Source organism: Protobothrops mucrosquamatus, unplaced genomic scaffold (assembly GCF_001527695.2).
Source record: "Protobothrops mucrosquamatus isolate PMUCROS unplaced genomic scaffold, P.Mucros_1.0 scaffold1133, whole genome shotgun sequence".
NCBI lineage: Eukaryota > Metazoa > Chordata > Lepidosauria > Squamata > Viperidae > Protobothrops > Protobothrops mucrosquamatus.
In genome coordinates, this window is record NW_015387351.1 from 319,517 (window position 1) to 344,478 (window position 24,962).

At 41.8% G+C, this 24,962-nt stretch overlaps 1 protein-coding gene across 1 annotated transcript; it reads right to left on the reverse strand.

The window, feature by feature from the left end:
- Positions 1–1,232: 1,232 nt before the first annotated feature.
- PNKD (PNKD metallo-beta-lactamase domain containing) lies at positions 1,233–24,236 on the reverse strand. The gene is made up of 7 exons (XM_015820486.2): positions 24,076–24,236; positions 12,995–13,110; positions 12,153–12,265; positions 4,316–4,374; positions 3,928–4,020; positions 3,440–3,644; positions 1,233–2,861 (listed from the first exon to the last, which is right to left on the reverse strand). Exons 1-7 carry the CDS (start codon positions 24,234–24,236, stop codon positions 2,685–2,687), a joined length of 924 nt encoding a protein of 307 aa, XP_015675972.1. The 3' UTR covers positions 1,233–2,684.
- Between the last annotated feature and the right edge of the window lie 726 nt (positions 24,237–24,962).

Here is a 24,962-nt window from a genome sequence, read left to right on the forward strand (position 1 = left end):
ATTCAATATGGCCCTCTGATGTTGTGATTGCTGGTTGCTGCTCATCTGACTTTTGTTTTAAATTGTCCTAGACAACTATGGCTTCAAAACAGCAACAGCTGAGTTTGCAAAATACATTAAACCAAAACCCAAGGAAACCTATTACTCAATTGCATACTCAGCAAAAAATATTCTTCCTCAGCCTGGGGAAGGAAGACTAGTACTTGAATTCTCAATTAGTCCATATTATGAAACTAATTTACTCTCACTGTGATTTATCTTATGTTCAAAAAATATTAAGAAGCCCATTCCTTAATGGCACCATGAACATAAAAATCAATTTTATATGTCAAAATAAATATTGTGGCGCCAAATAGCAGTGTGATTGTTTTAGTGTAGTTCCAGATTTCATTTTTCAGCTATAATTTGGTTAAAAAAAAAGAACCTCGATAGTCAAATCCACCTGTACCTGAGAAAATACCCGTTTTAATCGGACTGAACAACTTTCTTTCAATGCTGTGCCTCTGCTAAGTCTAGAAACAAGATCTGAAGGCAGCAGTTCATATTCCCACTGCTGCTCTCCAACAGCTGATTTTGTAAAGCATATTGCTTCTAAATCTAAAGAAGGTCTACATCATTTGTGACCAACAGCCACAGATTTGCTTTTGCAAGGAACTGCCTAAAGCAGGGGTCTTCAAACTTGGCCCTTTTATGACTTGTGGACTTCAACTCCCAGAATTCCTCAGCCAGGCATGCTGGCTGAGGAATTCTGGGAATTGAAGTCCACAAGTCATAAAAGGGCCAAGTTTGAAGACCCCTGGCCTAAAGTGATAGTCACCATCTCTTCCAGCAGCCACATGTTCCATGTGTTGACTATACATAGGGTGAAGAGGGCTTCTTAAGGCAGTCCTAAACAGACTCCAAATCTACATGATTGGAGACTCCCCTTCTGCTCTGGTAATATAAGAAGAGAGTAAACACTGGAAAAACAGCTACTACTACAAATGTACATAGTATTGAAAGCCTGATTATAACACAGTGTGGAGAAGGCCATTGCCCTTCCATAGTGACTTTATTTCCAACATATAACTTCCACAAATTAATCTTCAGCCTCTCTGATGTTATTCCCCTTTAGACAAAGTTGTGTAGATGCCAATTTCACAATATGATTGGTTTAAAAGTCATTATTCAATTTTGAAGGACTCTAAAAATAGTTTCCCTGAGATTCAGCAGACAAGATACAGGTTTATAAATTGTGGATATTTCATTTTAGTGGTATCATAAAACGTCAACATTTGGCAAACATTTCTCAGTAATACATACAAATCAAAAGTGTTTCGTATTTCTCTGTTCCAAAATGCAATGTTTATAGACTCTGATAAAGAAGGCCAAACTGAAAGATATAGCTTACAAATCTCTTACTCCAAACAAAATAGAATCGCAAATGGGATAAGACTATTTCCTATTTCATTCAAGATTAAAAAACTGGTCTGATAAAGACTTTGTGCTATAACAAAAAAGACTAATTGGAATTAAATTATACTTGGCTGTGCAAAGCATTCATAGAAGGTACTTTGCAAGTGCAAAAATCATGAAAATGTAGATTTAGTCACTTGGCTCAGGGAACACTTTCAAAGCAGCTGCACATGCTTGGAAAAAGACAGGGCTGCTTTAATAATCCATTGTGAAGTCCTTTGCTCACATTGTTGCATGTTACAAAGCATCTCTTTCAAACACTTCGCTCAGTTCAATTATAAATAGCAATAACTATAATTACAGTGGCACAAATACCAAGTTCAAGATAATAATCCTGAGAAACGTGAATTAAATACCACAAAGTTGGCCTACACAATCTTCTGCAAGCAACTTGCATGGGATCCACTGGAAGGAAGGTTGAAAGACCAGCAGTAGCTTCCAACTTCCATTCTCCTGCTCTCTCAGGAATTTGAGCAATTCTTGGCCTGGGGTTTTATGAATAGTGAGCTCTGAGAGACTTTATATTAACACTGACATGCTTGATCTGAGCCTGGACATTTTCTTTCAAGAAATCGGTGCATGGTCTAGTGGTAGGTATTATGTCTATCTTCTCAGTTCTATTAAAAGAAGGAAAAGTGGAACAAAATTATATAGTAACAAACTTCCGTGAACATACACGAGTTGCAAGATGCTTTGGTACTTAAGAAAAGGTTTGGCAGAGGAAGAAGGGGGAAGGCCAAACTTCCTTCTCAAGTGCCAGTCAACAACTGGAAGACAAAAAATAGCCTCAGTTCCCACATGTGGATTAGTCTCTAATGGAAATATGAGAAGTCACTCTTGTGGTGAATTGCAAGAGACTTTGCTTAAACTCACAAAACTGTTTCAGCCTCACTTTGCTATGTGCTATACCAATCCCTTCCTGCAGAAGGACAACATGTAGGTATTGGTGATGCATGTTGGGTTTTCAAAAAAATCTGCTCTGTCTTCCACTGAGGTAAGACCCTTCCTGGGAGATTGTGATCCCAATTATCATAGTAAATGGATAAATAGCACTGGAATCCGAGTTTCGGAAGGAAAAGATCAAATAAAGGCCCAAACCATTCCCTTCACGTTGTGGTAAAAATCAGTATCCAAGTTGAGTGTTTTTCAGTATGACAGAATCCATTTTGTGTCTGCACTGGTCCTTGCAGAAGCCTAATTCAGGCCCTACTCTGAACTAGATTCTCGAATTAAAGATTTGCTTTGTAGACATCCTTTCGTAGTCGCACTTCCTTCAGTACCCGGGCCCGGAAGGTGTCCCAGTCCTCATCCCTTTGGCGTTGGAGGCCGATGGCTTCCTGAATCTCCTGGCAGTGAGTCCGTAAGAAAGGATTATACTGCTTTTCTTCACCAATGGTGGAAGGACACTGTGGGGGATAGAGAATGAGTGGGTTACTTATTCTGAATGGGGAAAAAAATCAGTAGCAGATACTTCTTCGAGAATAAGGAAGATAAATAACAACGATAGAAACATGCAAGAGCTATATCTAAACAAAAGAGACTAAAGCATTTTTTAAGAATACCTCCCTGATTCTCTAGAATATAAGAAGGAAAAGGGGTACAGCAGACCTGGGCATTTTATAGCCCACAGGCCACATCCGTGGGCTGTCCCTGTCCAGCCTGTGGTGGTCAGCAGCAAGACATCAGCATTGGCAGTGTTGGGGTGGCAGCAACATCGAAGGTGGGGAGGTGGGATGGGAGGGCAGCGGACTCACAAAAGTCCCAGTTTCTCATGTGGCCCTTTGGGAAAATTAATTGCCTGCTCCTTGGGTACGGCATAACCAGACATGCAATGTTCTGCTAATATNTCTAGGCTTCCATTTTTTTAGCTATTGAGAGTCCGTTCCAGATGCTTGCAGAGGTGTCTGATGCCCCCTACTGGCTAACAGAGGCAAATTTTACATTAATTCCCAAGGAATAGTCCATGAGGCTGAGGTAGCAATACCAGGAAGCCAAGTTGGTTTCCTCCTTCAGCTGGAAACTTACCACAGCCAGAGAGGAAGAGGAGGTCTCCTGAGAAGAGAGAGCTAGGACTTTCAAACGGTTTCCCATCCAAGACATAGACCATGTGCCCCAGAGTGTGACCTGGAGTGAGGAGAGCCTTGAAGTTCAGGCGCCCAACCACTATAGTCTCCTTGTCCGTGAGGGGACTGAAAAGGAACAGCATGTTTATGGTCACAAGCTGAAAGGGACATCAGAGAGCCAATACTGAGTCGTCTTATACTATTCAGATGAACACAAAACAATAAGGTGAGTCATCTTATAATATTTAGATGAACCGGAGGAGACGGCCATCATTCCCCCATCACTCTTGAGACCATACTATTATCTTTCTAATGCAATCCCAAAAAATGTCTAGTCTTCACATTGTAAACCCAGCATATTTTGGATCCATCCTCACCAAGTGGGGAGCAGAAATCAAAGGTCACCTACTCTGTCAGTTCAGGAATGTCATCAAAGCTGCTTCCATAGACTCTGCAGGAGCCACACCATCGCCGCAGGGCTGTGTTGCCTCCACTGTGATCCCTGTCAAGAAGAGACTCATTTAACTATGGAAAGCACAGGATACCCATCTTATTCACTTCCATCATGATTGCAATGCCACATCTACAGGCATATTCCCCAATAAAACCCGTGTAGAGCAAGTTATTCCAAGGAAAAGGTTAATTTCCACCTGTGCACGCATTTGTCCTGACCACACCTGAACTGGTAACATCAATTTTGCGCTAGGATTTTACTTAGTAGACACACATTTTAAAGTTCCCCAACATTCCCCCTTGTCTGCAACCAATCAAAAAAAAGGGGGAAAGAAATCCCTTACCAATGTTTGTGAGTACACAGGATAGCTTCCAGTGTCACTTTCTCTTCCTGAATGACTCTCTGTGTGGCAAGAGAGAAAAAAAAAAGCGGAAATTCAAGCACTGTTCTATGATTCCACTATATACGTACCTTTTCCCCTCCACTTGAATGTGGAGTCAGGTATGGCATCTAACCAAGCTAACTAGAAGTTTGCTCCAGAAGGACTCCCACCGTTTCATCCTCTTTTGAAGAAAATGAAAAAAAAATATTACAGACATATGCATGTCTTATTTTGCAGATGTAATTTGATGATAACAATAGCCAATCTTTTGGTGCTTGGGGCCCAGTTTCCCTTTATGGAAGTGGGCCATTGAGGGTGGGAGTATGCTAACTGGAAGGGACCTTAACAGACATTGTAGGGTTTTTCAGGTTTAAGCAATTTTCTTCTAATAAAGAAAGAAAAAAATTGTACAATGAATTATAGGGCTCCAACTAATTTCCATATATTGCTCATAATTTTTTTTTTAAGTACCAATTCTTGGAACTGTGGTTGGAGAGGGCTCCAGAGACAAAAACAAAATGGAGAAGTCTTCTATCCATTCTTCTCTGAGGACTATTTTCAGAGTATTCCTGATCTAAGAGGAAAAGATCAGCAGTGGAGATTAAAACAGGGATTGGGAAAAGAAGGGAGAAGGCACAGAGAGAGAGATTGATGCCCATATTGACAGGGCAGAGGGAAGCTTTCTGTAGCAGCCTAGGCAAGACTTCATCCAACTACGAGAGGTGACCCATAAAAGGTCACCATAATGAACAGAGGTATGAGGGGGCCCTTGGTGCTCTCTCAGCTGGGTTGTTCTCTTGCAGATGATGCATTGCCCTGTACTGAAGTTACCTAGTTTGGATAATGAAATGTCCAGAAGGAAACACCCAAGCACAGAGAGCACCAAGGACCCTTCATTTCAATTCTGAGCTACAAATCAGTTTCTCTATCAGAATAGAGGTGTGTATCTCTTACCACATTCCAGGAGAGAATCAGGGCAAACAAGCAAAATATATCACAAGAGACCCAGGACTGAAACCCTGGATCTCTCCCACTTCTGCTTTTGTAAAATCAGAGTCATGGAACTAGAAAAAAAAGGGGGTTGGTGGTGCTGGAGGGGTTTTATATCGAAACTGCAGTTCCACAGCTACTTTCAGTTCTATCTCTTTCCTCTGACAGTTGATAAGGCAATGGGGTGGGAAGAAGAAGAGGAAGATGTGGTTTTGATCAGAAAGCAGCCAAGAGGAAAAGGTCAAAGCCGCCTTAGACCCGACACTTTGTGGCAGATGTCCATCTTCATGCAGGCATACATTTATGTCAGGAAAGGAAAAGGCTGATTCTGCTAATCTGTGTAAAGAGGACATGGAGGGGGAGAAGAGAGGGGGGAAAATCAAGAGTCTTTTAAACAGGAGTTTGGTGCCAGGGGCAATAAATTCATATAAACAGCATTGCTCCACCTGTACAAGAGCACAGTTGACTGCTATTTTAGTGTCACTAGCAAGTTTTATTGGTTGTTGAAGTTTATGATTTTAGTAGGCCAATATCTTTGTCTACTGCTCCTAAATAGTTACATGTAAGCTTTAGTGTCCAAGAAGATACCAAATCTTTGACTGTGGGCCATTATTCCATCAAAAACACAGAAGTGCCTGCTCCATCTAGTGTTCAAACTGTCATTAACTTGGGAATGTTTGTCTAGCTGGACTGGACTCTATTTAACTATCTCATAAGTAGTGTTCTTGATTTTTGTATATAAGCCATTATAAAAATGCCCTAAGATTATATTCTGGTTTGATTTAATGGTGTTTATTTTTTTNTTAAGCTCTCCCTCTGGCCTCTCCTTCAGCTACACTTGACATTTTATTCCAAACACATCTGAACAAAAGCGAAGACCTGGCCCTTGAGTATAACAGGAAGAGCCAGTATGACAGGTGCTTCTGAAGAGGAGAAACCCCAAGCAGGAAGGAAGGGATTTTGATCAAATGATGTTGCTGCTGCTCTTATTGCTCTAACTTTGAAACACTCTTGGAAGCATCCAGCTACTGCTTCATCAACGGCTTTCCTGCAGAAGGCAGGGAGGCAGCAAGAAGCAGACTTGAAGAGTCATGAGTCCTTTCCTTAATTGGAAGGTAGTCTATGCTAAACAGTGGAGAAGAGGAAGGCAGGAGCCAATTGACTTATGTTTCCTTAAAGATATTTGCAGATTGTAAATAATAAGTCAAAGGAGAATCAAGCAAATGTGCCCTCAGATGGGATAGCAGGCGGAGGTCAAAGTGCAAACCACTTACCAAGCCAAGCACTGCATATAAAAAGAACTTCATGATAACAAGAGCCTTAAAAGGACTGCCAGGCAAGTATATCGTGAACAGTCAAACTCAAGCAGCTGGAGATGAAGTATCATAAACCAGATCTGACTACCCTTTAAAAGTTTTTTTTTTAAAGGGGGGGGGAGGGAGAGATCAAGAAAACTATAGTGATTCAGTTTTAGAAAAATAAAGTAGAAGTACAATAACTGTTAATATTTTAACAGTTTGCATTGCCTTCTACTTACTTTATGTTCTAGTTGTTTTCATCTGGGCTATGGTACTGAGACTCTTTTGATCACTTTACTAGATAACCTACCTCAAAAACTAGATGGAGTGTGATCTGTTTATTTCGTTTGGACCTCTCAGTGCCTTAGATTATCACTGATTATGGTAAATTTATGGGCAGTCTTGGGCACACTATTCTAAGAGATTCTGTCGTTTTTGTTTGGCCATGCTCAAAAACTGCAATTTTATTTCTCGGTGCACATTTATGCTGTTCTATAAAATTTTTCTCTTGTTATCTGAACGCTGTCTTCATGAAACAATTGGAGGTCATGCAGAGCTTTAACAAAAAGATATCATCAGCATGCTCTACTGTTTCCTATCTTCTAACTCCAAGGAAACAATCAGTAACCCTGAATGTTGCCTAAACGCAACAATAATTGGATGAGGCAGAACAAACAAATGGTGGGACCATCAGGTGCATCTTATCCTTCTGTCATAAACATAGCTCACTATGGATGCTATTGCACAGATACTTTTGGTAGGGAACAGTGTGGATTTGGGGATACATGAAGCCTGTTCTGGCTGAGGATGTATTCCCACAGAGAACGCCAGCTTGAAGTTTAAGATTACTCACTGGTCTCCATTGGTCCCTGAATTAGCAGGTGGCAGTTCTGATAAAAAATGTGCTTGGCAAATATGTCTAGTGTTCCAGCTATGATCTTCCCCTGAGCCAGTCAGTGAGGGTGATCCATGCCCTGTTTACAATCCTTGTACTGTAATGTCCTTAATAGGGAAAATGCTCAGAAATTATAACTGAGGTAGAATTTGATATCAAGACTACTGACAAATGCTTGCACTAGTTATTGAGTACTTTCCAGGCACAAATTAAGGTGCAGATATCGAACTAAAGCTTAAGGCGCAATTATTTTCAAGACTGCCTAATTCAATATGGACCTGCCCAGTTCCTTGGATCAGGAGGCAATGCCTTACTGAAATGCCCCATCTGCCAGAAGCTTGATCTCCTTTTTACTATTGTTTTTGCCCACCCCTCCAATTTAGTAGAAAGACCATGAATCATGCTTTCTTTGTTGACAGTACCTGCTCTGTGAAACAGCATCCCCCAGAGATTTAGATGTCAACGCTGCTAACATTGGATGTTCTTGCTTTGCCAATATATGGAGATGCAGCCTTTTTCTTTCTTATACTTTACTCTTAAATTAGATGATACTGGGGGAGGGGGAGGAATGTGATGGGAGTTAGTTAGATATACAATATTGTAATAAGAGCTGATAAGGAATGGTGGATAAGGAACTGGGCGGAAAGCCAGCATTTCAAACTAATTGGAGAATGTGATTTATGACTGTTAGTTGTAGGAGGGAATTGTGCTTTGATCTATGTGCTGAAGGGAGGGGAAGTCAGATTTTGGCTTCGACTATGTACCTGCCCAAGCTATGCTGCTCGAATAAAGATTCTTTAATGTAAATAATGCCTCAAAGTTCTTTGAAGAGTTTCATCTTTCGGAACCATGACATTAGATAGCTTCATCTGTATTAGTCTTGTGCAAAGTTCTGAAGACCTGGCTATATCCCAGGTATTTCAGTCAGGTGAACAGATTACCTCTATTAATATTAATGGTAAGTAAGATCTACTATTTGTCCTTGAGTATGGGCAGTTATGTTTCATGTGGTTGTCTATTTTATTCTTGTAAGACAGCCAGTCTCACTTCCATGAGATGGGCAACTACTGTACTTATTTAATTAGAAAAAAGCCTTTTCCTGTCCAGTTCCCAGGTTATGAAATACACTCCTTATAAGGGAATGCATTTGATTCCTGCTCTCTCTCACTATTTAAGAAGAGAGTAAAATACATTTCATTTAATAAACATTTCATGTTAATTCTTTTAATGGCTGCATTTAATTTTGGCTTTGGTTTTAGCCAATTTTTTAATGTTTTATACTCTGTATATTTTAATTGCTGTAAATTGTCTTGATTGTTGCGAGTAAATAGAAAGCTGGGGTATAAAGACAGTAAGAATAGATATGTTATCTTCTTTTGATCTCTACAGCGATTTGTAAGTGTAGTGAATTTACAAGATACAGTAGATCAGGTACTTTCCACACATTATGAATTATGGCTGAGGCTTGTTTGAGATTGCTTAATGAGACAAAGTTGAAACTAGGAAGTTCCTGATCTGTAATCCAATAGTATGAAAATAAATTGCACCAGGTCTCAGTTTAATGCCAATCTGGCACCCCCAATGTTTGGTGACTGCCAACTCCCAGAATTTCCATACTGGCTAAGAATTCCATGACTTGCAATCCAAATAAACCCAGGAGAGTGCCAGGTTTGGGAAGGTTGGAAATACTTTGAAGAATTGTAGTTTGGTGACGTTTCTTATAGTGTAGTTTCTTATACCTCCATATCCTCCTATTACCATGGCTATAGTTCCCCAGATCCTACACAGGTAGACCTTGCATACCAATTGCCTCATTCAGTAACCATTTAAAGTTACAATGGTGCTGAAAAAAATAACTTTACAACTGATGTCTGCCTTTATGATATTTGCAACATCCCTCAGTCACGTGATCACCATTACATTATGTATTGTCCTGTACCAGAGCTGTGGTTTTCTTCCCTCCCCCACTTGCAGAACAGAGAGATTGTGGAGGAAGAGATTACAATGTGGGTATATTCCCCATTATATGCTTGCTTATTCTCTTGTAATCCCTTCCTCTCCAATGTCTCTATTGTGCGAGGAGGGGAGAAAAGAATAACAATAGCATGTAGGTTTATATACCACCCCATAGTGTTTTACAGTACTCTCTGGGGGGTTTACAATATAACCATAATTTGAATATTGCCCCAAACAATCAGGGTCCTTATTTTACGGACCTCAGAGGGATGAAAGGCTGAGTCAACCTTGAGCCCAGTCAGGATCGAACTCCAAGCTGTGGGCAGAGTTTGCCCACAATACTGCAGTTTAAGCACTGTACCACCAGAACTCTTGAATGGATCAGGCACAGGAGAGATTGCCTCAGATTGCTTGGGTTTTTGTTTTTACCCCTCTCCCCTTGCTCTCAAGAATATACTGGGCTGTTGCATAGCACACTTGAGGTTGCTGGTACCAAATCATTCTTTTGTATGTGTATTCCCCACTGTGTGCCTGCTTATTTTCTTATAATCCCTTCCTCTTCAATTAATGTAATTACAAACATTAATCCCCTTTTTGTTAATTATCCTGGCACTGGGATGAACATTCCACACGGCAGGAGAATGGGAAAAAGAAAAGCAGTCGTGGTCATGTGATTTTCCACTTAGCAACCACTTCACTTAACAACAGAGCTGCTAGTCCAAATTGTGGTCGCTAAACAAGGACCACCTATAACTGTTAAATCAGCAAAAGTCTACAATGCAGTTGTGGCATCCTGACTAATGGTAGTACTGCACTTATGTGTAGAAAGAGGTCCTTTACAAATGACACCTCCCAGAAGCATTGAGATTTATGGGGTAGATTGGGGTAGTCAACCTTGGCTCTTTTATGACTCGTGGACTTCAACTCCCAGAATTCCTGAGCCAGCACAGCTGGCTCAGGAATTCTGGGAGTTGAAGTCCACGAGTCATAAAAGAGCCAAGGTTGATTACCCCTGGGGTAGATGATAGTTGGCCTATCAAAGACTTTGCCAGAGGAAGGATTTAAATACTGATCATGTGGAATTAGGGAGGGTAGAGGAAGAATCCATTTTTTTCCTTTCTTAGCATTTAAGCTTGGGATCAATTCTTGAGAAATGTCAGTTCTTTCCAGAAATATGATAGATACTATTTTTCTTTTGGCCACTTGCCTCGTACAAAACTTAGCCTAATTCATTCAAGCGACTTTTTGACACTCCCTTTCTACGATTCATACTTGATTAACATCTCTATGAACTTGTAGCAGGTCATGGTAATCTGTCATTCTCCAGCTGACTTTGATAAAAATTCCACAAACCACAGTGAAAACAGACAAGTCCTCAACTGCATGGGCCATTGCCTGGATATTAAACATTCTTGCATCAATGCAACAGATCAGACCAACTGATTACCAAGTCCTTGTTCTTAAGAGGACAGCTTGAGTCAATTTAAAAACATTGGTAAGAATGGCAATTCCCTTTCTAGCTTTCAAACATCCATATTTGAGCCACTTTATACAGCAGAAGATGCAAAAAACAAAACAGGATGTATTATTAGATTCCTGGGTGATCTGAAAAGATCTGATTGCTAATTGCTGAACAACAGTAATAACAAAAATAATGTATTTCCCACCATCACTGACTTAAGTAACTGAGATGAAAAAAAACAAATGAAGAACAGTACTGGATATTTTTATGATCAGACTTCAAAGTCAGTTCTAGCATCAAAATCTATTACAGTGGTGGCGAATCTATGGCACGCGTGCCAGAGGCGGCACTCAGAGCCCTCTCTGTTGGCACGTGTGCCACTGCCACCAGCAGCAGGTCCATCAGGCCGCCCAGCACAAAGGAGGAGAAGTGGCTGACTAGCAAGCTCAAGTAGAGGTGGTAAAGCAGAGGTCACCAACCATTGTCGATTGGTGGACTGGAAGAAAAGGGAGGGGGAAGCATTTTACATGCGTGCATGCACACATGGGGCCACAAGCACGCATGCATTGCAAATGGGGCAGGGCTAGTGCCTGCGTGATATTCACTAGCCCTGCCCCGTTCTTGTGTGGTGCAGCATTTTGTATCTGCACCCTGCGGTGTGGCAGCGGCCGTTTTTGCACCTTGCAGCATAGTGGTCCATTTTTGTGCCCCCGGTCTTTGCATGCCAGAGGCGACACTCAGAGGCGCCTCCCACAATGCTGATGCGGCCCTGGCACTTTGCAATAAATAAGTGGGTTTTGGGTTGCGGTTTGGGCACTCGGTCTCTAAAAGGTTCGCCATCACTGATCTATTACTTTATCTGAGTCATGCACAGAAACATCCTATTCCTTAAGAGTATTTATATTTATTTGCTAAGAGTATTTATATTTATTTATTATACCCAATTCCATTTGATTGCTCCTTAAAATCACAACAGAAGTGCGGAACTGGAAGACCTTGCCTGTTACTGAAAAGCAATGCTATGTAACACTGAATTAGAGGTCCAATTTTGAGGGAAGGTAAGTGAGAGGTAATTTAGCAACTTCTGGAGAGCTCATGGATTCCATATCCCTGGTTAAGGAAGAAAAAGTAGACACCCAGCCCCAAAATCTTCCTATCTCTAACTCTGGAAAGAAAATATCATATCTGGATTCTCACCTGTACAGCCAAAGGATCAGAAGGGTCCACAACTACAGCACTGTTGGAGTCAGTGTCAACAACAAGATAGCTGTAATTATCAGACAGGACAGGAATGGGAAGGATCTTCAAACCTGGGAAAACAAACATAAAGCAAAGAAGGAAGAAAGCAGGAAAATGAGCACAGAAAACCCTCCATTGAACCTGCAATATCTATATTGCTATTTGGAACTATATTTTGTTGGCCACCTTGAATAACTCTTTAAAAGAGAATTATTTTAAAAGATAGTGAGACATTGCAATCAGAGAAACAAAAATGATTTTTTAAAAATTGGCCTCTGCAGCCCAGCAGCCTTCTAAGTCTTAGAGAAATGCAAGTTCTTTGAATAACTTTGTGTACTAAGCAATAGAGAAAAAAGATGCCCAGTAATTTCAACCAGGGAGGTGGGGCACAGACGTTCAAGTACAGTGATCCTGCTGTATCTTCCATTAAACGTGCTGCAATCTCAGCTGATCTCAAAGATCAAACTGTGAAACTGGTCTGCGCCCTTCCCAAGATTTCTGACCAAGTCAGTTTGTAGAATTCTGCACATGTGTAAAAAGCCTTCTCTGTACAAATTGTTTGCCAAATTCAGGAGTATGAGTATGATTGAATCCCAATCATATAGACCTAATTTGACTCATTGATTCATTCTGAGGCATCTCAAAAAGTTAAGTTTCCATTACAGGATTTCTTCCTTATCCAGAATTTAGTTACTACTTCTCAAAATTCACTTTCTAGAAGTTAAATCAAACAATATCCCTGAAAACAACGCAAATGGGTACATCTATCCAAAATGCAATGGAAAAAGCCAAGCTCTCACCATTGAACTCCACAGGCTGGGAAACTGAGTGTCCTTGGGGATAACGCTGGCGTGCCTTCTTTACCTGCCGCTTGTATAACAGGTAGCCCAGCCGGGTTTTCGCATAGAGATTATACCTGAGGAACCGGAAGACAAACAGACAGGCAAGTCAGAACAAGTTCACAAAGACTTTGGTACAGTACATTCCTGAGAATGATACTTAGCAAAGCAGAGAGAGATTAACAGCCACCACTAGAGTTGCTGAACCATTCAAAGCAGACAACTGAAAGCAGAGGTACATTTAATTAAAAGAGACAAACGTATCATCTAGCATCAATTCAGTATTCTAGGAATAAACAGGTAAGCTGTTAAAACTACACAAAGATGCCTGAAAACTCAAATTATAAAGTGTACACTCAACTTATTTTTCTTTCTTCGACTGACGTTTATTTTGTCTTGTCCTCAGGTTTCTGAGGTCATTAATTAAAAAAGACTGAAGATTTTACATTGCTCTAGTAAAAATACATTTGCAAACTATTAACACAGCTAGTTTAAAAGCTGGTCTAAAAGAGAGCCTACTGAACACATGCTTTTCTGATTATTTTTTTTTTAAAAGTGAAATTAGAAAAAGTTGTGGGGTTTTGACCCTTGGACAAAAATTACTGGAAAAAGCATGTGCAGCATCTAAGAATAAATCACAGCAGAGAAACAGTTTTTCAGGCCAACTGCAGCCAAGACAAAGGTCAAATATAATTCGAAGAGAGAAATTCCAAAGAGATAGATAACATGGTACTTTTTCTATATTTTATACAAGCTCCAGGCGCTCCAACAAACATAACAAATGGTTGAAGAGTATGTTAGCTGTCAATCAAATGACTTGAAGGATTTGTCCCTCCCTTTGAAGCCAGATTCGGGGGGAAGCCAGATTCGCTTAAGGACCGCATGATTCACTTAACAACTGCAGTGATTCACTTAACTGTGGAAAAAAGGTCATAAAATGAAGCAAAACTCACTTAACAACTACTCTGCTCATTTGTGGTTGTAAGTCGAGGATTATCCATTAATGTTTAAATTGCGAGTTCCCTTAGCAAAACTGCAGAAAAGTGAGAAATTCAGTACTGTGGACATGTATCCCTTTTCTGTAAAATTCATTCTAAAGATGGAGGAATGGTCTATGACAGAGGTAGGCAACCTTGGCTCTTTTATGACTCGTGGACTTCAACTCCCAGAATTCCTGAGCCAGCATGGCTGGCTCAGGAATTCTGGGAGTTGAAGTTCACGAGTCATAAAAGAGCCAAGGTTGCCTATCCCTGGTCTATGAAATGAAAAGAATCTTGCAGCCTTGATAGTATTTTGTTTAAACGCCACTGGATTAGCATGATTTAATAATGTTATTAGCATTTAAGAACCGGTTTGCCGATGTGTGTGGAGGGTTACCCCATTCTTGAAGACGTCAGATGCTCACCTGATATGTGCACTATCAGACCACACAGACAATTCACAACTGAAGTGATAGTGGGTTGATTAGCAGACCAAGGTAAGATTTTTTTCCACAAAAACCTTTTGAACTAAGATAAAACATTTTGTTCTTTGCTCAATCCTTCATAATTCTTTCAAATAAAGAATTTCCCCAATTCATTATTACCCTCTGGAGAATTCTTGATGGAGATGAACCCTTAATTGCACTTCACACATTACTATATCACCCTGAAACCCCAAGTTCTTGGCAATCAATTCACGTTCTCATTTAATAACCACTCGTTGAATGACTTCAAACTTAGGGTGGTATTTATGACCAGTCCTTGTAATTGTGGCCACTGCAGTCTCCGCGATCACGTGATCAGAATCCTGGCACTCAGTGACTACCTCACAATTATGAAGTTGCAGTGTGCTGTGGTCACAACATCACCATTTATGACCTTCACTGCCACCTTCTGACAAGCAAAGTCAATGGGAAGCCAGCAGGAGGTCACAAATGGCAAACACGTGACATTTTACTTAATGACGGTGTGGGATTCACTTAACAACAGCAACCAGAAGTGCCAGGACTGCTGTCGCTAAGCAGTGTAGTCATGGGATATCACATTTTACATCACTTAGCAATAGAAATTCTAGTACTAATGGCTGTTGTTGTCACTCCTAAAGGCTCCACATCAATCCACAAGCCCTTGGAGAAAAATATGGAACCAGCATCAAGCCAAGATTTTTTTGTAGCAATCTGTGGTGGGTGCTGAAAAGATGGGCAAAGATTGGCCATCTTACTGGGGATTCCAGTAAGAATGGGGGGAAAGAAATGAGCTGTGAGACAAGACTGGAAAATACATGTCTGGTTTGGAAGCATCACTGCTTCAGACAGGAAGGTGGTGCAGAGTGGTGAGAATGGCCGAAAAGATCATTGGCAGTTCCCTTCCTCCCATCCAGGACATAGCACAGAAGCGTTGCTTGAGCAGGGTCCGTAAGATCATCTGGGACACTACACATCCTCTTCGCGACCTGCTTTCCTTCTTACCTTCTGGGAGGAGGCTTTGTGGTATCCGAAGCAGAACATTCAGATTCAGCCAGAGTTTCATTCCATACAGCATTAACCTTGCGAACGCTCAAGCTTCCTCCTTCCGTTATATATTCAAGATGGACAGTATTTAATATTTATTTGCTACGTATATATAGGGGTGTGGGTCTATACATATGTTGTTCATAGTATGTTTAGGTGTGTGTCATGTATGTGTTTCACTTTGAGAGCGGGCAACTAAATTTCATTTTTGATGTGTGCCATTGTAATGCCCACAGTTAAAAAAATGACAATAAAGGTTATCTTATCTATCTTATCTTATCGGAAAAACAAAAACTGATTGTGAACTCTAGCTTGTTGACACAAAGGTAGATCCTGTTTAGAATAAAATTCCATACCTCGCTATAAGGCAGCTGTACCATGCCAATAAAAACAGATCCCACAAACTGTATGTTAAAGTTACAGGCATCCTACTGCATAGTACACCAGCCTTAAAATGCATTGGGCTGCAAGCCAGTCCATGCTCAGTATGGATGATGGGTTGTAATCCAATACTTCTAGAGCCTTGCAACACAAGAATGGGGCTGCTTATATTAAAAGTGGCTGGGGAGGTTTCAGGAACGTTAGATTCATAAAAATTTGAAAGCGAGCCAGCTTTTCTCCCAAGGTGCCTCCACTCCAGAGCCATTTCCTGAAAGATTAAACAGCCTCTAAGCTGAGTCCACAATAACTTCCTTCAACAAATCAACATCTGAGAACCCAGTTTTCCTCTGTTATCAGCTGCAACTGATTGAGCCTTCAGATTAAACTTGCAATTAAACAGTATCCAGCGGTTGGTTGGTTTGTTTGTTTTTTATTTTCCTGGGACAGCAGGCCCACACAAACTCAGAATGAGACAAGCAAGCCACACATACAAGAGACTTTCTTCCCCTGCAGGAGTGAAATTATTTTATCCAAATGTCTGCAGATGGCTCAAATCAAGAGTCTCTGAAGAAAAAGATCTAAAACCTTGCAATTTAGGCAGCAATATCTGTTCTACCAGGGACTGCTTAAGAAGGATTCTCAGGTCTAAGAATAGGAAAGCAAGGACCACTGATGAACCTCCCAAAAGACACACCTGTAGCAATACACATCCAAATTTGGTCGCTGGGTATCATAGTCAAAAGTCTTTCAAAGACCAGTTTTCTATACATTTCTTTTTCTGAGCTTGCAGGCTAATTATTCCACAGAGTTTTTATCATTCTGAAATCTCTCGGTATAAATTCTCTCAACAGCTATAACAATTCTGTATATGATCCTCATATTGCGCATAGGCACGACTGAGGACAGGCAACCTGCCCATGCCAGCTAGTAAATTTATGGCCAAGGTTTCACAATTCAGCCTTGGAATTATAATATGCTTGCACTGGAGATAAGCACACAATTCAATCCTGTCACCACGCAGACAACACAGTCTAATTTGCAGTTCAATCCGGTCACCACAGTAAACTTCATGTAGCAAATAGTGCAGTAATATACTTTCCAAAACAAATCAATGAATACAAACACAACCTTTGTTTCCGAGAGTTCTGTAGCGGGGAAGAAGTTAAACAAATACTTTGCACTTTTTCCCCCCTCAAAAGTTTATAATTCCTTGGAGTTTCCTCATCTTGGGAGATTTCTCTTCATTTGCTTAAAGTCCAGATGGCCGATTTACAGGAAGGATGTGACAGAAGGAAGAAACCAACTGCACCCAGGCGATAAGAAGCAGTGGAAGGAACCAAGTGAACAACATAGGCAATGGTATGATAGAGGCCATGTGTAGGCATGGTGAGTACAACAGATAAGGTATGTGGAAAAGATCACATGCATTCAATGAAAAAAAACTAGGAGGAAGAAAACTGGCATGGTATATGGAGGGTATTCCAGACCCAGAGGTCATCTTGCCCATCCTTGCACTAATTCCAAATGGTACCATTCTTTGTTACTTTTTAAACAACAAAAAGAGCCTATATCAGTGATGCCGAACCTTTTAGAGACCGAGTGCCCAAAAACTGGCCCCGCCCCTGCTCCACCCCCTGCCCTGCCCTGCCCCCCCACCCCGCCTGCCCGCAGGGCCACTCACCACCTCCAGGGCCCGCCGCAGATTGCCCAGGCAGCCCAGCAGCGCTATGGCGGCCACGCCCTCTGCCCGCACCCTGCAGCATCAACTGTGCACGATGGGGTGTGAGGGCAGAGTCTTGTCTATGCTGCCTGGCTGCCATGTCCTTGGCTGCGCTGCTCCGCGTGGGCCACGCTCAGGGGCGACTCTCCTTCAGGGGGGTTGCTGGAGAGGAGGGGGTCGCGGGCGGAGGCGAGGCTGGGGCAACGGCACGTGTGCCCACAGAGAGGGCTCCGAGTGCCGCCTCTGGCACCCATGCCATAAGTTCGCCACCACTGGCCTATATTAAGACATTCCCCATTTCTCATCCATTTTTCAAAGGAGAAAAAAAAATGCAGATTCCATTCAGTGCTACATCCAGTCAATCCTGCAATCACGTGAAAACTTGCAGCACACGCTTTTTTTAAGTTTTCATTGCTAGACTCTTCTATAGCCGGTCAGGAAAGCCAGGTTACATCTAGCGATATTAAATGGACACATGTTCTAAATATTCTGCTCAAAATGAATATAGTCTTTCCTTTGAATAGACAAAAATCTTTAATTTAGTAGAAAGCAGGGCTGAATTTTTAATATTATGTTGATATAGGTATTATGGGGATCACAATGGTATTACGGGGATCACAATGATGTTAAGAAAAGGGATTTAAGTGTATCATTCAAAACCTTGGCGTACACACTCTTTCAGATTACTTATTTATATAATGAAGGATCCCATTTGTGCAATAAAGGGCCTGTAAGAGCTGAGCAGCTGATGGAAAATATGCCAGACCAGGGCAGAGGAAAATACACATGGAGTCATTGTGAAGATTCAGAAAGGGATAATTTTTCTACAGGAGTACATTCCTTGACTCATAATTCCTCTGAAGTTAGTTTTCCTCAACCTGATGAACTTGAGAAGTGCTGAATTGTTATTCTAAATATTCCCAGGGAGAATAGCCAGCATTTGGGAAGATAGGCGTTGCTATGCAGCATTACTGGAAAGAAAGTAGATGGGACTAGCCGCCCTAAAATATCCTTCAAAACAGCAATACACTACGATGCAATCAAATGGATATACAAACAGATTCCGTGCACTTTGCAGATAGCCAATATCAAGAGGAAGTAAAAAAAAAAAAGTGAACCTTTTATTCTAAGCAAAAGGCACAATTGTTCAAATGTACTTGATGAACCAGAAATCTGTCCTCTAGTGGAACAGAGGGAGTGGTTGGCAAGCTACTTTGTAAGCCAACACTTATCAATCCAATACTTCAGTAACCAGCTGGTTTGTTCATTATACCATGTGTGGCTGCTTTTAAGCTATGTTTTTGTTGCTACCCTGTAAAAACAAAGTTGCATCCAAGGTAATGATCAGATAAGCAGACGCCAGACTGACCTATCAATAGACAAAGTCCAAAATACAGACGACCATTTTGTAGGAAGAACACACCTATGCAGGAATTTTTATGCAAACGCATAAAAGACACCTCCCCAAATGAACATATAACTGGAATACAGGTAGTCCTCCACTTACAACAGTTCATTTAGTGACCAAAGTTACAACAGCACTGAAAAAAGTGACTTATGACCCCTTTTCATACTGAAGACCGTTGCAGCATCCCCATGGTCATGTGATCAAAATTTGTATGCTTGGCAACTGGTTCATGTTTCTGACCGTTTCAGTGTCCCGGGGGTCACTTTTCGCGACATCCTGACAAGCAAAGTCAAAGGGGAAGTCATTCACATAACAACTGTGTTACTAACTTAACAACTGAGTGGTTCACCTAACAACTGTGGCAAGAAAAGTCGTAAAATGAGGCAAAATTCACTTAAATGTCTCACTTAGCAACATAAATTCTGGACTCAATTGTGGTCGTAAGTCGAGGACTACTTATACAGATAATTCTGCCTGAATCACCAGGTAGCTAAAACCCATCTCCATCTGGTTTCCAACTATCATCTATAAAGCATGCAAGCAAGAGACTAGTGCAGGGTGACAGCTTCCTAAACTGCATGTAGAGCTGTGGTGGTGCAGTGGTTAGAATGCAGTATTGCAGGCTAATTCTGCCCACTGCTAGGAGTTCGACCTTGACCAGTTCAAGGTTCACTCAGCCTTCCATCCTTCCGAGGTTGTTAAAATGAGGACCCAGATTGTGGGGACGATATGCTGACTCAGTAAACCGCTTAGAGAGGGCTATAAAGCATTATGAAGTGGTATATAAGTCTAAGTGCTATTGCTAGTTTAGTTTATTGGCTTTCTTCTTCCCTTCTCAATTTATGCATATTAAAAAAGGAATCTCACTCTGCAAGAAAAATCTACCCATGACTCAACAATGCATCCGACATCTCCCTTTTCATTAAGCCAGAGGATTACAAATGGAGATTTCACTAAGATTATGCCTTGATTAAATCAAAGTCAGATTACTAATCTCCTGAAAATTATCCTCAGGATCATAAGCCTGCAAAGAACTATTTTCCACGTTTGAAATCCCCACTTTAGTACACTTACAGGTAGTCCTCAATTTACACCACAACTAACTCTGGAATTTTGGCTATAATTTGTTGCAGTCATTAATTAAGTCACCAAATGACTAGACTTCATTTCATTTTACAACTGTTTTGTATGTCAATCATTAAGCAAATCACATTACGCGAATTACTTGGTCTTAAGTCTGAATCCAGCTTATCGAATGGGTGTTCTTTGCTAGAAAACAGCAAAAAAAAAAAAAGTCACAAAATATGGTCATGTGACTATGGGATGCTGCAACAGTGATAATGCAAGCTGGTTGCCAAACTCCTGGAATGCCATCACAGGTCCACAGGAGTGGATCAGCAGTTATAACTTAGAGGATGGATCATAAGTAAAGTCCATCGTAACTTTGAATGGTTGTTAAGCAAATGGTCGTAAGTCAAAGATTACCTATATAAGTCTATGAATCCTTTGCGCCATAAGCCAAAAAAAGTAGAAAGCAAACATGGATTCATACACTGGTAATTTGGAGGATATCAGCATAAAGATCTGACTTTGCAGTAAAAACCAAACTAAGATGTCTTTCGGGAAAGGCAAGGAATCAGCTCATTAGGCTCCCTGGTAATACTTCCTACATAGACCTGTAGAATTTATATTTTCAGCCTTTTGTGCCTCATCATTTTTCATCTGGGCTTCTCTGGGGTCACAGCTTTGCAACCTGTACTAGTATGGCAGGAGGAGAAAGGAATTAAACCCTAAGATTGAAGAGATGGCATTGCTCAAACTATAACCTGTAACCAACAGTTCAGCTATCTTACTGAAGTTGATCAATACCTCGATGCAAAACCAAGTTGGTGGCAGCCCTTGCTGACTTAGACTGATCTTGAAAAAGCTAAGCAAATTGATACTTGGATGGGAGACCAACAGGAAATCCTAGGGCTGTAGGAAGTCAACAAATTCTGAAAGCAGCATCAAATCACTTCCATCTTATTGCCAAAATCACTAGGAGTCAAGATCGATTCAAGGATAACTTGACCGTATTATGGGTAAAATGCTGTCTGGAAACTTCATACATACTACTCGTATTTTAGGAATGGCTAAGAGAGTCTCAATCATCCAAGCCCTGGTTGTCCCAAAGGTACTTTTTCCAAAAGGCAACTGGACTTTCTTGGTTTTTTTCTTTGAAAACGTTTCATTATGTGAATGTGAAAAAGTTCACATTCTGAACAAAGAGGACCACTAGCTTGAAAGAGGAGTCAAAGGAACCATCTATGTTAAAACTGAACAGCCCTCCCTCAACAGAGGGGGAGAGATATGACACCCACCTATCTCCTATCTACAACGCAGTCCTTTTAGCAGTCCCAAGAAGGTTCCACACCTGTTTTACTCTGATTTGCGTGACTTTGAGGACACAGATAAACCTCCAAGTGGCCTCAACTACTCTCAGTGACCTAACAACTCATCCTCAAAATGCTAACAACCAGATGACTGCAAAGAATATACGGTAAATATTACCATTCCCCTACAGTCAGTTAGAACTGAAGAAGCTTCTTGGATGAGAAGCAAAACTTTTTCAAAGGGAAAAAAACCCAATAAAGTCCAGTTTGGCAAAAGCACCTTTGGGAATATTTCAGGAAGGAAGGAAGGAACAAACACAGAATGCAAACATGTAAGAAACTACCCATAGACAGAGTAACTTTAATTTCACCGAATAATTAGAATACAGGAAATTTATTCTTCGCATATTTGCTTCTGTAAGATCTGCATCCAAACTCAGAATGGAGACTTTTGAGAGAAGAGGAAAATTGGTTGGAAAAAGTTTGGGAGGTTTTTCCTTTCACCGATTCTCAAAAAGATATTGTAAATGCACTTGCCTGTGTTGGAAGAGCCAGGGACAAAAGAGAATTCTGTGTTAGGAATTTAAGCTTGTTTCCAAAAATAATTTCTGACTTCCTCCTCTTTGTTCCCAGCAGAATCTGGCACTCTCCTTTAAAACCTACAGCTCTGTTCATTTTTAGTGAGTTATGTATTTCCAACCATCTCCATTCTCAAGTGTCTTGCCTTTAGTAATAGATGGGTAAAGAAAGCACTTAGGGGGTTAGGGGACTTTGGGGCGGTATTCTAAGTTCCTAATGGCTCATGGGTCTATTATTTCATGGTTATTGTTCTTGTTCTAAGGCCTAATCTGTAACCATCTATTCAAGGCAATCGCCTTTTTAATCACAGAAGATTGGGGAAGAGAGTTTGAAGAACTATTATTAGAAAACATAATGCCCCTTTTTCTCTATATCGCATGTACAGTATATCACATGCAGCACATTTTGCAAGGCTTTTTCTTCTGCAGAGGCTGTGCCCTTTTTGTTTTATGTAAGCAAGCATTCTGTTTACTTGATATTCCTTGGAATATCAGTCTTATCTTGACAGTTTGTGTTGCTTTCTCACCATCTCATCTCCCTCCTTCAAATTGGGACTCAACTGTATTCCCACATGGCTCTAAATTCAGCATTAAATTTTATTTTATTTTTTACATAAAATGAATACAAGGATCAGAAATCGGAGCTAAATGATTAAGTAATGAAGCACATGCCGTTTTAGAGAGCCAAGTCACTGATGAACCATTACTATCTGCATGATTAACACAATGATTTTCTGGGATTTTTAAGCAGAGAGGTTTCCCAGTTCCACGTGAAAGTACTAAGGGTCGGCCCAGTCATTTTTATTTTTTTTTACCGTATATAAAGCATATGGGTCTGCGACGCTCTTCCCCACCACCCAAGGGGGATCCCTGGAAAAGAGGGAAATGCGCTTATGCTAAACGGTAAAGAAGCGAGAGCAGTATAGTAACGCTATTGTCATTCTTTCTTTTGAATGACAGGCATTTCCAGAAAACATGCTCGTCATGCTCCAGCTCTTTCGGAAAAAACCACCAAAAAGCAACCGCCGTAGGCAAAAAATAAAAATAAAAAAATCCCACAAAAGTTGCGCACAGCAGAATCTCGTTCTTTCTAACTTTCGATTTGGGAGGAGGGGAACAGACACCTATTGTATTCTATGTCGCCGCCGCCCCGCGAACCTCTCCGCTCCCTTTAAGAGCGAGCTACCTGCGCAAAGCCACTGATTACGCATGCAGGTTCGGATCCCGGTGTTCCTTTGATGCGCAGGCATCCATCATTTCCAATCAATCCAGCCCCGCACTAGCCTGCTCCCAGTAGTACCCACGCCTACAGTACAAAGAGCGTCTTTCCTGGCCGCAAAGCAAACACCGGCAGTTTCTTAAACCGGCTTAAATCTAATCTTTGCCCTGCAAAGCGTCGCGGTCGGCCTCTTCTCCGTAGGGTTGCTTCTGGGTGCCGCGACGCCCCTGGACAACGTTGCTGTTCCAATCCCGCAAATGTAACCCGGCCGGCTCTCCCTGAACCCTGCAAGCAGCCTTGTCCCTATTGACCTATCGTTCCTTTCGCCCACTAACAGAGCCGCCGAATTCCTCCTCCGCGTTCGCTTTGCAAAACCCAGTTAATCCCCCCGCGCAGGCGCATATAAACTCTCCCCGCAATTGAACAGACTGTCATTCCCCGACCGAAGCAAATGTTATGCATCCTTTTGGATCGAAGCAGATACCCCGCTGAGCCCGAAGCATGAACCCCTGGAACAATGACTTCAGATTATCGCGTTGCACCCCGAAAGAAACACGAGAAAACTCGACACGCGTACGCCGGCTATTCTATAACCAGGCTGCAAAAAAAAAAAAAAAAAAAAAAATCCGCAGAAAACTCTTGGCTGCCGTTTAGCGGCCACCCTGATTTTTGCAGTTCAGATCTAGCAGCCTAAGTCCCCCGTCTCAAGCTCCCCGACGTCTCACCATTCATCCCGCCGAGACCTTTCCAGGTGCAGCAGATCGGGGAGTGCATCCTATCAGCCCAAGCATGTGCTAGCCCCAGAGCGCGTTCTTGTAGCCCCTACGAAAAAAGTGCGTCCCCCTCCGCTCCAGTACCCCCCCCTCGACTTACCCAATGCGGAACAGCAGGTGACCCGCCACAGCCATGGGCGTTTGGGGCGAACGCTGCCTGTTCCCGCAGCGGTAAAAAGCGTAACTCAAGGCCCGGCGACCCGAAACGGCGAGAGCGGTTATCAGAGCCCAAATCCACAGCAACCAACCCAGCCAAGCCATGCTCCGCGGAGGGGGCGCGACGAGCCTCCAACCCGCCCCGCCGCCTTTAAAGCAGCCCTCCCATCTCCCGCACAGAACATTCGGGACCCGCCCCCTTGGATCCGCCGAGGATTTCGCAGCTTCGAAGCGCGTGGTCGGTCGGTCGCCGCTTCCTTTCGCCGCCGCGAGGCGCCGCGATCGCCCAGTTCGGAGGATCCACGCTCAGCGCTGCCCCGCCGGTTATCTGCGGCACGGTCCGCGGTCAGGCGTGGGAGATGCGCTCGCGCTTTTGCTGGCATGAAGCTGCCTTACTGCGGATTCAGATCCACGATAAGGGTAGCAGCGGGTGACGGACGTAAGCTGCAGCGTGCAAGAAGCAGGTTGTTTTAATTCCCAGGAGCCTTTGCCAAGCGCCACTCCTGGTTGGATTGATGGGAATTGAAGTCCAGACTTTTAAAAGGCTCTCAGGCTTTCTGCCCTCGAAGCCGTGAGACGCGTCTGCTTGACGTATGGTAGCTGGAAAGATGCATGTTTGAATTGTCCTTATAAAAGGCATTCGTTTCAGCAGTTCCGAATTTGAATTATAGCAGGTGTCTCTAGGACCGATTCATTGCATGAATTCACTACATTGTACTTTTTTTTTTTATTAAACTTTTTATTTATAAAACAATTAAAAAAAAACATTGGATTTGACGTGACATTCCAGTATATACATTCTTATCAGATTATATCATATTTTACAATCAA

Coding starts and splice junctions, on each gene's coding strand:
- PNKD (XM_015820486.2), bottom strand. CDS start 24,236: ATGGCTTGGCTGGGTTGGTTGCTGTGGATTTGGGCTCTGATAACCGCT. Junction 3,645..3,927: donor GACATTCCTGAACTGACAGA/GTAGGTGACCTT, acceptor GTTCCTTTTCAG/TCCCCTCACGGACAAGGAGA. Junction 2,862..3,439: donor GAAACCAACTTGGCTTCCTG/GTATTGCTACCT, acceptor TATCCCCCACAG/TGTCCTTCCACCATTGGTGA.